Source organism: Alnus glutinosa, chromosome 4, assembly GCF_958979055.1.
Source record: "Alnus glutinosa chromosome 4, dhAlnGlut1.1, whole genome shotgun sequence".
In the NCBI taxonomy this organism is placed as follows: Eukaryota; Viridiplantae; Streptophyta; class Magnoliopsida; order Fagales; family Betulaceae; genus Alnus; species Alnus glutinosa.
In genome coordinates this window covers 3,910,671-3,925,841 of record NC_084889.1, presented here as the reverse complement: position 1 = coordinate 3,925,841, position 15,171 = coordinate 3,910,671, and the positions used below count along the sequence as shown (strand labels likewise).

The 15,171-nt window shown below is 37.0% G+C and overlaps 3 protein-coding genes across 5 annotated transcripts; 2 read left to right on the top strand and 1 right to left on the bottom strand.

Moving 5' to 3' along the window:
* LOC133865520 (probable galacturonosyltransferase-like 1) lies at window positions 1-1,669 on the top strand. Its single transcript, XM_062301946.1, has one exon. It carries the CDS (start codon window positions 233-235, stop codon window positions 1,331-1,333), a length of 1,101 nt encoding a protein of 366 aa, XP_062157930.1. The 5' UTR covers window positions 1-232; the 3' UTR covers window positions 1,334-1,669.
* A 3,960-nt stretch (window positions 1,670-5,629) lies between these two features.
* LOC133865519 (putative pentatricopeptide repeat-containing protein At1g19290) lies at window positions 5,630-10,696 on the bottom strand. 3 transcript variants are annotated; one of them, XM_062301944.1, is made up of 4 exons: window positions 7,086-10,696; window positions 6,721-6,953; window positions 6,259-6,423; window positions 5,630-5,781 (listed from the first exon to the last, which is right to left on the bottom strand). In XM_062301944.1, exon 1 carries the CDS (start codon window positions 10,484-10,486, stop codon window positions 7,619-7,621), a length of 2,868 nt encoding a protein of 955 aa, XP_062157928.1. In that variant the 5' UTR covers window positions 10,487-10,696; the 3' UTR covers window positions 5,630-5,781; window positions 6,259-6,423; window positions 6,721-6,953; window positions 7,086-7,618. The 3 variants fall into 3 exon arrangements, with proteins under 3 accessions (XP_062157928.1, XP_062157929.1, XP_062157927.1); XM_062301945.1 differs by lacking the exon at window positions 6,259-6,423 and having other exon boundaries at window positions 5,631-5,781; XM_062301943.1 differs by lacking the exon at window positions 5,630-5,781 and having other exon boundaries at window positions 5,953-6,423.
* Window positions 10,697-12,106: 1,410 nt separating this feature from the next.
* Window positions 12,107-13,927, top strand: LOC133865683 (protein LYK5-like). The gene has a single exon (XM_062302113.1). The coding sequence runs from the start codon at window positions 12,107-12,109 to the stop codon at window positions 13,925-13,927; it is 1,821 nt and encodes a 606-aa protein (XP_062158097.1).
* The last annotated feature ends 1,244 nt before the right edge of the window (window positions 13,928-15,171 follow it).

Here is a 15,171-nt window from a genome sequence, read left to right as displayed (position 1 = left end):
CCATTGTGAACACAACAAGCTTCCATTGAAAAATCCTTGACTCAGTCCCCCTCTCTCGTGCTCTGCAGGCTGCTGCCCGGCCACCCATCCAGCTAGCTATTCCTCTTTCATTTTTAAAGCCAAAGCGTGTTCAAACTTTACAACCTCAAAGATTCAAAACCTTAAAAAGCTTAATTTATATCTCTCCTTCCCTCTCTCTCTCTCTCACACACACACAAACACAGAGAAAACTATGCCAAAACCACCACTCTTTGCCTTTCTCTTCCTTTCACTGATCTCCCTCTTCCTTTCTTGCCAATCCTACACATCTACAGCCACCAATGCCACCGCCACTCTCTCCCAACAATTCAAAGAAGCCCCACAATTCTACAACTCCCCGGACTGCCCGTCCACAACCAACGACCTCGAAGAAGACGAAAACGACGAGGACAACACCAACAACGACGTAGTATGTTCTGAAAGTGCAGTCCACGTTGCAATGACCCTAGACACCCAATACCTCAGAGGCTCTATGGCCGCCATTCTCTCCGTTCTTCAACACACCTCGTGCCCGGAGAACGTCTTCTTCCACTTCGTAGCCTCCGCATCCTCCGCCAACGCGTCCCTCCTACGCGCCACCCTCTCCAACTCCTTCCCTTATCTCAAGTTCCAAGTGTACCGCTTCGATGACTCCCACGTGTCGGGCCTCATCTCCACCTCCATACGCTCCGCCTTAGACTGTCCACTCAACTACGCCCGCAGCTACTTGGCTAACCTCTTGCCCTTGTGTGTCCGACAAGTCGTTTACCTCGACTCCGATCTTATCCTCGTTGACGACATTGCCAAGCTCGCCGCCACACCGCTCGGAGACTACTCCGTCCTCGCCGCCCCGGAGTACTGCAATGCCAACTTCACGTCGTATTTCACCCCAACGTTTTGGTCTAACCCTTCTTTGTCACTGACCTTCGCGAACCGGAAGGCGTGTTACTTCAACACCGGAGTGATGGTGATCAATCTTGATCGGTGGAGAGCTGGGGATTATACGAAGAAGATTGAGGATTGGATGGAGCTCCAGAAGAGGATGAGGATATACGAGCTGGGTTCTCTACCCCCATTTCTGCTCGTGTTTGCTGGGAAAATAGCTTCGGTTGATCACAGGTGGAACCAGCACGGCCTTGGCGGCGATAACTTCCGGGGACTTTGCAGGGATCTGCACCCGGGTCCGGCGAGTCTCTTGCACTGGAGTGGGAAGGGTAAGCCCTGGGCTCGCCTGGACGCGAACCGGCCGTGCCCGTTGGACGCTCTTTGGGCTCCTTATGATTTGTTACGGACGCCATTTGCTTTGGATTCTTAAGCTCCTTCTGGCGCTTAATTACTAGTCGGAGGGAAAAAGGATTAAAGAAAACTGTTCTCTTTTGAAAGGAGGAGATTGTTCATGTAGATTATGCAGATTTGGTAGCTATGATCCCCCCCCCAAAAAAAAAAAAAAATGAAAGTTCAAACAAATCTGTCAAAGTTTTAATTTTCTAGTTGTCTAATAATAAGGAGAAGATCCTGAAGAGAAATGGGATTCGTATATTTTGCATCACGGATGCATGATAATTGTATCAAAGTCGATCTGTACAGCAAAAGAGCTATTTTGCTTATGTTCAATTAATTATATCATATTTCTGGATTTTACTAGTTTCAATATTCGTTTTCTAAACCTTCTAGATCTCCAGTTCTTTTAATCTAATCGATCTGGAATCGGTGTTTGAGTTAACGTTTTCATTTTCTTCTTTTTTAGCCATTTATTTGGTAAATAAAATTAATTTATTCATCAGCTATATATTATCATTGATAATATTACGGTACGGTCCTCCTTTTTTGTTTGAAATGATAATGCATTTCTCTCTCTCTCTCTCTCTCTCTCTCTCTCTCTCTCTCTAAGTTTATATTCAATTAGTTCTCTATACATCTTTATCAGCATGATACTGCTTGTCTTGAAGGAATCAAGTGGATTATGGCTGGAAAGACGCCCAGCCAGCTGGTTTGCCTCTTTGTGCACTTATTCGAATAAAGTCTACCCATTATACAGTAGTAGTTGGTTAGAAAATAACAAAGTGACAATTATATACAGTACCGGAAGAATTTCAATACTCCGTTTCAATGGTTTTAATATTTTTATAAAATATATATAAGTTTAAACAAAGGTTCTCTCAGCCATCTCAACTCTCAAGTAGTTTTTTTTTTTTTAAAACAAGTTTTTATTTCTTTTGTTTTTATCACTATTGACATATATAATGCTGCTAAAGAAATTAAAGATGAAATTAATTATGACTTTTTGCACGATTGGACTAAACGACAAGCGCCTGCAAAAATAAGAAGATCATCGATAACGCTAGCGTTGGGATTAGCGGGAGAGTTTTCGATAATTAAGTCAAATAATTATTTTAATTAATTAATTGTACCTCAAAATCTGTTCGATTATCTTAATTTGCAAAGAAAATAATGGCCCTAATTAAACACAGAAGTTGATGGGTTAACAAATGGCTTCAGAAGTCCCTTTTTCTATTTGAATTTTGTTTTTGCTCGATTTCCTATTTGTTGCCAATTGCCTCCCTTTGTCATTCCCATATCATTTAATAATGTGATTACCAACATTTGACCAATTACCCAATCGAGTATGCTTTCTTCGAGAGTATAATAAATTGACTTTATTTTTTATAATAAAAAAGGGACTTATTTTCATTTTCTGTGGTGGCTTCCTTCTACTATATTTTATTGGCCATCAATTAGAATTAATATCATTAAAAGACCAACCTGTATGATCCCATTTTTAAATCCTTTGCTATAATAAAAAAAAAAAAAAAAAAAAAAGTGTCGGTAGGGTAGGGAGAGGAGACTAGGAAGAAGGTCCCCAAAGGCCAAAACAATAAGAGGTCGAGCTGGTGGGGACTTGGATGTAGGACGCGTGGCTTGCATTTAAGATGAAAGAGTTATGCACGGCATATGATCAGGATCAGATCAGGCTGGAATAATCTTACATACGTGGGGCCCACTTCCCCGCGAGTCTCAGCTTCCTAAATCTCCGCGGTCGGCACGCGTGATGTCAGATATGTCCGTCGACTTATCATATGCCCCATTATTCCAGAAATTAGTCTTCTTAATTATTATTATTATTACCCCAGACAAATTTTTATTTTAAAAAAATAATAATAAATGAAGAGAAAAAAAATAATAAATAAAACCTCTTCCCAGATGTACATTCATAATGTTGGGCATTTAATTCTGTATTAAATTTTTAAATGGCATTGTTCTCCAATCGGTTGTAAGATTTTTTATTTTTAATTTTTTTGGTTTATAGATTCTTGAACTGGGAGGCATGTTTCTAGTCAATTTCATTTGAATTTTCGTATGTACTAGTATCAATCAGTCAAAAGATTTATTGAATTTTCAGTTATTAAATAATTAGAGTGTACTTTAAATAATCGGTGAAAATTAAAATACTATTCTTAATTCTTACCATTTTCACCATTTATTTGAAAATCTCCGAGATTTTCAGTTATTATGAGCTCTCCCTCAATTTTACTATTTTTTTTTTTACCGTCTATTTGAATCAATCACATTAGATTTCTAGTCATTTAATGCACTGAAGGTAAGCCAAATCATTTGAAATCTAAAGCAATCAACTTGTGATTAGATAAAGTTTACAACAAAATGATTGAGGATACCTGACTAAAATATACAGATTAATTAAAATATTTAGAACAGAAAGTCATAGAGTAGTTGCGTGTATTTACTGGACTTCCCAGAGGAATATTCTTAATTAATTAACTAAAGTAGCATCATGAATCATGTCTTCAATTTGTGAAAAAGAGAGAGAGAAAAAAAAAAAAAAAAGTTTTATAAACAAAGGTAAAGTTGGCCCAAAAGTGCTTTTTTTTTTTTTCTTTTTTTTCAGAGCTTGATGCATGATAGCGTGTGTTGTGAGGCTTGCAGCTGTTCTACTGTAAAATTTAAAGCCATAATTTTCTTTTTTGTAAGCTAAAGTCATAATTTTAAACCAAAGTAAAAGCATTTTCATAGTTACTCCATTCAAACTGATGACATTGTTGTTCTTAAGAATTGGAATCTCTTGTAACTTTCAGCGCAATTGAGAGAGACTCCCGTTGAAAATTACATGTTAATTTGAACAGGCATCAAATTGTTCGAATAGATAGCATACTTCATCAAGAGCTTCTCACAATTGCTTACGATCGTGTTCGTTGATAGTGCTTTCTAAATTTTCTTTAAAATTATAAGTGTGAAGAAGATGCTTTTAATATTGAACAAACAAAGTTTTTTTTTTTATTATTATTATTTTTCACTAAGAGGACCACTTGTTTTTCTCCGTTAGAAAAACAAATAAGTTTTATGGGAAAAATATTTGAAGGACCACTTCCTAAATGGCCGTATATTATATTAAAGGTTGCTTTCATGGATGTATGGTGAACTCATGGTGAAATACCTATTTACGATGACGTTTCAGAATTCAATATGACAACGTTTTAAGATTTCTCATGGTTTGGTTCCATTTAAATAAAGAGAATTCAAATGTCCGTAATTATCTAGAATTAGAATATTAAATTCTTAAAAATTATGAAATTTAGGCGTTTCTAAGCATTGAAATGCTTGAAAAATGTCATATATTAAAAAAGTGACATGTTATTGAAGCAACCAAAAATAATTTTCTTCCCAAAATGTTTTTTCTTTCACTTTTGCCAGGACGCTTCTTTTTCAGAAAACTAAAAGACAGTTTTTTGTTTAAAGTTTTTTTACAACATAAAGAGAAAGAACCTAATGAGAATATGCTCAATTCTCAACCGTAGCATGCCACATTTTTAATAGGTGGTGTTGTACTAGTGTTTTGATGCCTAAAAAGGGCATAGATTCCGTAATTTGAGAAAAAAAAAATTGTAAGAAATAGTGATCCACCGTGCCACATGAACAAAATAAAATAAAAATATAATTTCTAACATTTCTCTTTCAATGTAATAAATAAATTAGATTGATATAGAATCTTCAATCTAGCTGGATCCTCCCCATTTGAAATGAAATGGAGAGAATCCATTCCAGGCATTATGGGCAAGGCAAGCATGCGCATTCTAAGTTTTTATCTTTTTTGGTCATCTACAGCTTTCATAGGTGGCAAGGTGGGAGGTCATGGGGTCAAATCAGTATTGGTTAGGAGAATTGGAAATGAAGAATTTTTTGTTGTAGGAGAACAAAAAAGGAAAAAGAAAAGAAGCTTGAAGGTGCCTGAAACTCACACGAAGTTGCCTGAATCTTGCAGTAGCTCTCCTGTTAGTTGAGGCTTCCTTTTCGGCCCATCAATTTTGGAGGTGCCTGAAATTCTAAGCTGCCCTGGTTTTAGATCAGGAAGACCTTTCAATCACTTGTTTCCTTTGAGAGATCAAAAAAGCTTATACCCAATGCTTATCTATTTTTTGGATTTGATGTCACTTTTGGATTGCATCCACTACCTAGAAGAGGGGAGAAAAAATAAAAAATAAAAAATCCTTTAGTCCTAATTTAAATCATGAGTTCTACTTTCAAAAAGTTAATATGAGGAAATTGAATGAGGTCTCTAGCTACTAAAATGAAGAGGATATTCAAATTAGATTTTATTATCAAATAATAAATATGTTCACATCATTTTAAAAAATTTAAATAATGAGACACCATATATATTGTTAAATGCGACTGAATAAAATTTGAACCCTAAAATAAATCTCATTCACATGAATCACATCCAATGCAGTTGACTCGGTTGGGACGGATCTGCAAGCATATGATGAATAAGCATTAATTACAAGTTAATGAAGTAGTGATGTCTTCTAGAAATTAAATATTTGATGAAAAAGAAAGTGACTTCCAGTATGATCATTTATTAGAACGTGCATACGCATGATTTAATCATGGTTTGAGTCGTTTGAGTCTATTGGTCTGTAATCCTTAAGCATAATTTAAGCAGTTAAAACAAAGTTGGAGAAAAATGCAACAAACATGAATTATATTGAAAATGCATCTCCAGTCTCCCTTGGAGGATCTCCCGTACTTGGGGCTCTCCATTTCCTCTTTTACTATTTATGAAAAAAGAAATAAAGAATCGCATCTCAATACTACATTTCTTCTTGTATCCCATGGTTTCTTTTTTGAATTTAGATCCTCTTAGGACAAACTTCAGTATATTTTTCATTGGCTGACTACAATTAACCCTATATCATTTCCAAAAAAATGCAGCTTAAGAAAGATAACCTAGTGTGGTTGCCAGGTCAGGTGGATGACCATCGAGCAACATTTCTATTGCAAGCTTGTGAACACACACGAAAGAGTATGTGGCCAGACCCAAATCCCAGCTTACTAGACGAATCAGTAAATTATGATGCATTGGATGGGCTTCTCAAAGCACAAAACAAGACCCTGGAATCAATGTAACACAGACAAGAGGAGGAAGATTAGCAAAACAAAAAATTGTTAGGATATCTACCAGATTTTCAATACCCAAGAATATTAAAGAAAAATCACGCAATTAGGTGAATAGATTTTAAACTTGTCCATATCCAACCCGGTGCCAAAATATGAATATTGAATTGTGTACTTAAGACTGATGAATGCAAACCCATATCTCTCTATATATCCCCGTGACAATTTTTAAGCACACTTCCATGGATGCATCACAAAAAATTTAGCCCTCAAAGAGAAACAGAACATACATACATCAATTACTGAGGTGTATCATGCTGGAGAAAAAATGCAGCTCCACCTTCGTATTGGACAATCTCTTTAATAAGGTGCTGTGCTTATACGACATTCCATTTTCTGTAGATTCCCCGGGTTTCAAATACCGCCACCAGCATATCTACTGCTCTTTTTACTGCTGTGAAACCCGTATGCCGACTTAAGAGCAACGAGTCCGTTTGGGTGTTGAATCCGAATATCATTCTAATTCACTGCATTAATTACGAGATTTGACTTTATGAGATAAAATTTGAAAAAAGGTAGAATATTATTCTACATTTTATTTGAACCAAACACAAACAATCTAAACAACATAAAGGACCAACAGAATAACTAGCAAATACCTTTGAACTGGAGACAATGTGAGCATTGATAATGGGAATTTCTCCAGGAAATAATTTGTTTGGATTTAGATCCAGCAGCAACTTGTCTGCAACAACAATAATCATCTTGGTTCCAAATACATGAAATTGCAGACAGGCCCCCAGGAAACTACTTTCTGAATCGATCCAAGCTGTCAACTGAAGTTTTAACTGTTCAAATTTTGGAATTAGGAAGCAACATATAGTTTGATGGTGGAGAAATGAAGAGGAACTTTCATATGCTTTGCATGGCACCGACAAATTGTGTCCTGCATCAATGAAACCACCTTTACTTGCACAATCTTGCAACAAAGAGGCCAACATGTCGGTGTTTGCAATGCACATTACATGGGCCTCTAAGAGACTATAGCCCCCCTTAACAACAAGGTCACAACTCCAGGATTTCAATATTAATGCAGGAGGATGCACATTCAAGAACACAAGGCCATGGCAAACTCAAAACCATTTCTGTGATAGAATAAACCTCCCAACAAACTCTTAGTTCGCTGAGTTCATCAACTCACAGCTTCAGACGTGTAATACTCATCAGGCATTCCTTTACTATCTGAGCACTTGGTTAAAACCATTGGTTCCTGAGAAATAATACCCGAAGAGGGACACCTCATCTGCATCATATTATGAAGCTTGGAAACTTTCTCTATGTCTCCACATTTGACGTAACTGTGAACCAAATTAGAGTATGTGAAAAGGTCTGCGCCCATGCCAGCCTCGACCATATGATCCAAAAGCTTCATGGATTGTTCCATATCTCCTTGCTTGCAAAGGCCACTGATCAACGTAGAGTAGGTAACAACAGATGGAGCAATCCCTTCTTCTATCATTTTGTCTTTCAATTTAAAGGCTTCAATAGTATTACCAGTCCTAATGTATTGACCAATCAATATATTATAGGTAACGACATTAGGAGTTAACCCCTTGAGGTGAAGTTTATGGAAAAGCCTCTGTGCTCTATCCAAATTTCCCGACTTACACAAGCCAGTTATAAGAGCATTGTATGTAGTAATGTTTGGAACAATACCCTTTTTCAGCATCTCATCCCGTAAGTTGAAAGCTTCATTCACATTACCAGCAGCTGAACAGCCATGGATTAGGGTACAATATGTAAAATTATCTGGACTAAAGCCTCTAAGCAATAAAGCTGATAATACTCTTCTTGCATCATCAACCTTCCCAGACTTGCATAGCCCCACAATAGCTATATTGTAGACAACATTGTTTGGTAGGGAAAAACTTTTAGCACTTTCATCAATCGAATCAGCAATTTTCAAAATGGTTAAATGTCTAACATCATCCTTGGGAAACTTATTAAGACATGTTTCATCTGAAACAATACTAAAATCCACCATCTTCTGCAACAGCATACTTGCTTCATCAATCCTACCGAGCCTATACAGGCTGCTCACAATTTTGCTGCAAATAATTGCATTGGGGGCAAAACCCTTTTCAATCATCTCAAAATATGTACTAAAAGCTCTATCCAGCATCCCTTCATTGCACCAACCAGCAATAAGGATGCCATAGGTAACAACATCTGGGCATAATCCCCTTGACTGCATCTCAGCAAGAAGATCCATCACTTTACTTAATTTCCTTGACTTAAAAAGCCCATAAACAAGAGAATTGTACATTTCAATGGAAGAAAAAATAACTTCTCTTTCCATCATTTCTTTAAGTTTTAGAGCTTCTTCAATGTTTCCAAATTTACAGTACCCGTCACACAGGGTTCTGTAAGTTATTCCATCAGGCGAACATCCTAGCTCTTTCATCCTGTCAAAAATTTCCTTAGCTTCAAATAACTTCCCCATTTTACATAATCCATTAATCATCGTATTGAAAGCAATCCTGTTTTTAGTAAAGCCCTGTGCTAAAATATCTTTCCACAGCATAATAGCATTGTTGAAATCCCCCATCTTGAACAGCCCATCAAGCAGAGTACAATAGCCAACCTCATCTGGACCCACACACCTATTCAGCATCAAACGCCAAAGGCACAAAGCATCATCAATGGCCCCCGTATGACATAAACCCTTGAGAAGTGTATTGTATGTTAAAACAGTTGGTTCAACTCCTTCCTGAAGCATCTTGTCACAAAGCTTGAAAGCCTTGCTTATATGACCTTCCCTACGGTAACCATCCACGAGGGTGTTATAACTATAAGAATCTGGCCTTAAGTTCCACTCAGCCATACGCATAAAAACTCTCTCTGCGTCACAAACTTGACCAAGCTTACAGTACCCGTTGATCAAGGAGTTACAAATGAATATATTCATCTTCAAGCCTATCTCCAACATCTCATTCCAAACCCTAATCGCATTGTCCATTTTGCCAGCTTGACAATACCCATCTAACAACACCCCATAAGCATGCACATCCACAACCACAGACTCCTCCTTCTTCATCTCCTGAAGCACCTTCTCCGCTTCCTCCATCTTACGTTGCTTGCAATAACCCTTAATCAACAGCGTGTAAGTCACCACATTCCTCAAAATCCCTCTTTCGGACATCAACCTCAACACCCTGCCCGCTCCTTCCACATCTCCCAAACTAACATACCCGTCAATCAAACAATTATAAGTCACAACATTTGTTTCAAGGCCCAAATTCTCCATTTCTCTCAAAAACTCCACAGCTCTATCCACTCTCCCATCCTTACAATATGAATTCACCATTATGGTACACGTGAAAACATCGGGCACAATCCCAATCCTTATCATCTGATCATAAACTAGCACTGCCTCGTAACTCTTGCCCTTTTTTACCAGACTACTCAATAAACAATTACAAGACCGCAAACTCGGCACACGACCGTGTTTCCCAATATTGTCAAACACATGTAGTGCATTCTTTATCAGACCCTTCTCAGCATAGACCTTCAAAATCATATCAAAAACAGTGGGCGAAAACGTGAATTCCGTATAAACTCTAACGAGCTCATCCCAAACAACAAACGCCGAGTAATTGTTTCTACAGAGATCGACCAATTCGTTCAAATACGACCTCGTTTCGTCATACATTCGAGCTCTAGACAGTATGTGGACAAGTTTACAATAAGATTTGACGTTAGGTCTAAAATTTTGTTGCTTTGAGGCCAATTTGAAAAACGCTAGACACGCGCTAGGGTTTAAACGGAGTCTCCGAATAACGGAATCCAATAGCACGTCCGAGAACTCGAAGGAGAGGTCGCCGAGGGCATCGAACCGTCGGAGGACGACGAGGCGAGATATCCGATCAACCAGTTCGGGTCGGGTCAGCTTGTATTCGTCCCGGCGTTTCCAGTGGAGGGGACGGGACACGTGGAGTGATCTGCCTGAGTGGAGATGACAGAGCAGGAAATGAGTGGAGGTCGGAAAGTACCTGAGCATCGGAGGCAACGACGGTGGAATGGTTTCGCAGAGAGAGTTGCTGTTGTTGTTGAATCCGTACCATGGTAGCTTCAAAATTCTCGGACAACCGTTTGCATTTTTGGGGGGCTTTTTAGATTTTAGGAATGTGCGAACAAGTGAAACAGTACTACCGGTCCCTGTCTCTGAGCTCGGAGATTTTACTTTCAACGTTTGTACAGTTCGATTAGGTTAAAGTTAATCGTTTGCAAATTTTAGCGAAAATTGTAAAATTGGTCCCGGATTTGAGGTTGTGATAAATAAGTTTTTTTTGGGTTTTAAAAGTGATAAAATAATTCTTTATTGTATGCCTTATTCTACATAAGTTTCGGTCATTTTTCTTCTTATGAAATTAAACATTCACTTTAAAAAAATTATAACAAATAAAAAATAAAAAAATAAAATGGGCACTTGGTGGCCGGCAAGAGGGGTGGCCCAGAAACCATTTTTTTTTTTTTTAACATATATATATATATAATAAATATGTAATTTCACAATTACAGACAAAAAATGACATGAATTTGTATGTAATGCATTATTTTTATAAATATTAAGAGTAATTTTAGAAATTCTTTATGTGTCACTTTTGTGTCCCTCTAAAAATGAGGTAGTATTTAAAATTACTGTTTAATCAAAATTCAATAGTGATCAATCACAACTCAATGGTGATTTTAAAAGCCACATCATTTTTAGAGTAACACAAGAGTGACACACGAGAGACTTTTAGCACTACATTTTGAGAGACATATCACAAAGAGTTGTATATCACTTTTGAAATAACAATCTCAAATTCCATGGATGAATTTTGCAATTTAATCTATTAAATTAACTTGTATTTAAAATGTCTTCTTAAAAATGTATATAAAAATCACATCTATTTTGAACACATGTTAATTTAATAAATTATTTTTTTAAAAAAAAAAAATTGTCGAGATCTTACATAATTGTTCAAGAAACTTCATTAATTGATTTTTTAAGTTGTATTTTAAAAATAAAAAAAAAATAAAAAAATAAAAAAAAAACTTCATTAAAAAATCTTTCAGAATTCCTATTTAGACTATTATGCCTTTGGGGGCCATGGCCTCTCCAAAAAATTTTAAAATTTCTACATGAATTGTTTAGTTTGACCATTTCAAATCATTCATACTTTGGCCTTTCTAGATAATAAATCCTGGTTTCCGCCCATGCCAGATATGTTATATATTAATGGTTTGTTCTTTTGTTTTTTGAGAGAGAAACGTATGGACTAATGTAGGTGTCTGGTTTGAAACAATGTAGTTGGGGAAGTCAAAAGTTTGATCAATCTTAGACCAAAGAAAAAGTAAATGAAAAGGAGGAGGTTAAGGTTTGTTCAGCCGGATTGAGAGGGCCTGTCTAGGACTAAAATATGCATTAGATAGTCCTAAACTTGACAATTTGCAGGTAAACTTGCATCACAGGCCGGCACAACTTTGAATAACTTAAATCTCTTCGAGTATGAGAATTATTATTTGATGGAGCAGCCCTATAAAAAGGGTTGCTACTATCCAATTTGATGATCAAATTAAACTTTCCTTATAATCTTCTGTAGTTATTCTCTTCTTTTGCAAAACCCATTTCTCCATGAATTCTATTCTCTTCAGTGTTTTTATACTCAGTTTTCTCACTTCACATATTAATGGTCAACAGATCTATACAGCAGACAGTTGTGACGACTCTCCAGGCTTCCTTTACACCTGCACTGCCCAAAACCAATCCTGCCAAGCCTTCCTCATCTTCCTATCTCAACCTCCTTATAACTCAGTTGACACCATTTCAAGCCTCACATCTTCAGTCCCAGAAGAGCTTGCTAGAATCAACAACGTCTCAAGGCAAGCAGTGTTCCCAACAAACAAAGAGGTGATTGTTCCTGTGAAGTGTTCTTGTGAAGGTCAGTCCTACTACTGGTCCAAAACCACATATAAAATCTTAAACAATGAAACATATTTTTTTGTAGCAAAAAACATATACCAGGGATTATCAACTTGTAATGCTCTTAAGCGTGTGAATCCATATAGTGAATACCATTTACACCCTGGTCTGGAATTGCAAGTGGCACTTAGATGTGCTTGTCCTACAAGAAATGGCACAAGGTATTTGCTAACTTACTTGGTCGACTGGGATGATCATGTTCCTGATATTGCTGGGAGATTTAATGTAAGCGTGAGAAGTATAGTTGATGCAAATGGGTTTTTAGAAGAAAATCCAGATATTGTTTCTTCTACAACAATTCTAATTCCTCTGCTAACTGAACCTTCAAGCTCACAAACCATAACTCGCCATCAAGAACCTGCTTTTAATCCCAAAAAATCGAAGGGAAAACTCTATGTAGGTCTTGCAACAGGTTGCTTTTTGCTAGTCATCGGCGTCATTCTATCGGCTCTCTGTCTGTTTTATAAGAAGAGACTTGGGGGTTCCCGGCGAGGGGATGGCAAAGGGAAAACGGAGAAGGAATCAAGTGAAGATCTCCGTGTAGAAATTGCCAACTGTGAGCAAGTTTTGGAAGTGTTCCAATTTGAGGAGATAAAGAAAGCCACAGAAAATTTCAGTACCAATAATAGACTAAGGAGCTCCGTGTATCGTGGGGAGTTTGGTGGGAAGACCTTGGCTGTTAAGAAAGTGAGTAGAGATGCATCCAAGGAAGTGAACATGCTGCAGAAGATCAAACACTTTAATTTGATAAAGCTTGAGGGTGTTTGTGAAAAGTATGGCTGTTTGTATCTTCTTTTTGAGTATATGGAAAATGGATCTCTAAGAGAATGGCTAAGGGGAAACACCTCCAAGAATAGAGAAAGTTGGACTAAGAGAATTCAGATTGCTGTGGATGTTGCAAATGGACTTCACTATCTTCACAACTTTACTGAACCTCCCTACATTCACATGGACATCAACAGCAGCAATATTCTATTAAACAGCGAGCTGAGGGCCAAGATAGGGAATTTCAGACTTGCAAGAACAGTAGAGAGGGAAAGTGGCAATGCTGTGACAGTACATGTTGAGGGGACTAGGGGTTATATGGCGCCGGAGTATAAAAGGGCAGGGCTGGTGACTCCCAAGATGGATGTCTATGCTTTTGGTGTGATAATGCTGGAACTGATCACAGGGAAAGGGGCTATTATTGTACATGATGAAAGAGAAGTAGAACTTTCAGCTGCAATAGTATCCATCATCGAAGGAAAGAACCCAAAAGCTAAGCTCAGTTTGTTTGTCGATCCAACTCTGAAAGAAAATGAAGGGGCTGAATTTGCTCTGCAGATGGCTGAACTAAGTGTAGCCTGCTTGACACAAGAACCAGCAAGGAGACCAAGGATGTGGGAGGTTGTGTCCACTCTGCTGCAAATTCAGGCGGATTTTGATGGAACAGAAGCTTTTCATGTTGACTTCATTACATCTCAGAACAGCTGAAACTCGTTAGAGAGTGGAAGCTATCGAGGTAACAGCTCCTTGTACATATGTCAAGTCAATATTTTGATGAAAGAATTAACAAACATCGGCTTTGTTTGTTAAACCATTCTCATTTTCATTATTGTTTTTTGTTTGTTATTTTCAAAACAAAAATATTAACAAACAACCTATAACTTCGTAAAAAAAAACTGTATTTCTGTAACTTGTGTTGTTAAGGTTTTTGAGATGAGTTTTGTTTTTGAATAGTAATAAGAAATGATTGATATGATATAAAATAAAAAGAATTTGTATCGAAAAGTAAAAAAGTTTTATTTTGTAGTGGTTTTTTTTTTTATTTGAATAGTAATAAAAAATTGTTGTAGTATAATAAAGTAAAAAAAGTTATAATATTTTGAAGTGGACTTTTTTTTTTTAGAGAAGTGAAAATAAGGGAAAGGGAGGGGAAGGAGGTTACCAAACAGAGCCGTATTGTCTCCGCTAATTGTTTTGGTAATGACATCCGGAAATTCTTTAGGAAAACAAGGACAACAAACATCGCCTTGTCGGATCAATACAACCCATCAACAATCCGAAACCTTTATTGGCAAGAATGTGTAAAATTCATGACTTCTCAAGTGACAATTGGCCTTAACTGTAATTTGACTAGTCATTTTGAAGTTGAAAATTATATAGCACAAGACTCCAAACAACACCTAGAATGGAAGTTGAATAGGTGTTCTCAAATATTGAAAGCAATAAATCAATCAACACAAGTAATTTAATGACGAAGTGGAAATTTTTTGAAGAACTCTTCAAAAATAAAACCATTTTGAAACAACCAAACTGAGGAAACCAATCAATTATAGAAGAATGAGAAATTACAATATGTTTATACTTACAAAACCTTTGCAACCTTTGCAATTAACACACTCTTATACTAAGCAAATGAGCCGCTTGCCCGATATCACAGTAGTTCTCCTAGAACTTCTGAACAATTCTACTACTTGATCTCTTTTACTGGAACTCCGGTAGGCTGAAAGTTGTTTGATGATGAACTATGTGGTTTGAAAGAAAAATTCCAAGAGAATAAGCAACGAAAGTTCTTAAGACATAACTTTCTCTTGGCACAAAGAGGAAAGGATTAGGCATTGTTTAGGCTTTAAAACATGGATGAAAACTCTCCAAAACAATAGCGAGATAGCGTCTCTAACTCACCTAAGGTTGTAGGTTTTAATGCTTATATAGAGTAGGAAAAGACAATACTA

What these genes read in the sequence shown, in the direction of transcription:
- LOC133865520 (XM_062301946.1), top strand. Translation starts at nt 233, where the DNA reads ATGCCAAAACCACCACTCTTTGCCTTTCTCTTCCTTTCACTGATCTCC.
- LOC133865519 (XM_062301944.1), bottom strand. Translation starts at nt 10,486, where the DNA reads ATGCTCAGGTACTTTCCGACCTCCACTCATTTCCTGCTCTGTCATCTC.
- LOC133865683 (XM_062302113.1), top strand. Translation starts at nt 12,107, where the DNA reads ATGAATTCTATTCTCTTCAGTGTTTTTATACTCAGTTTTCTCACTTCA.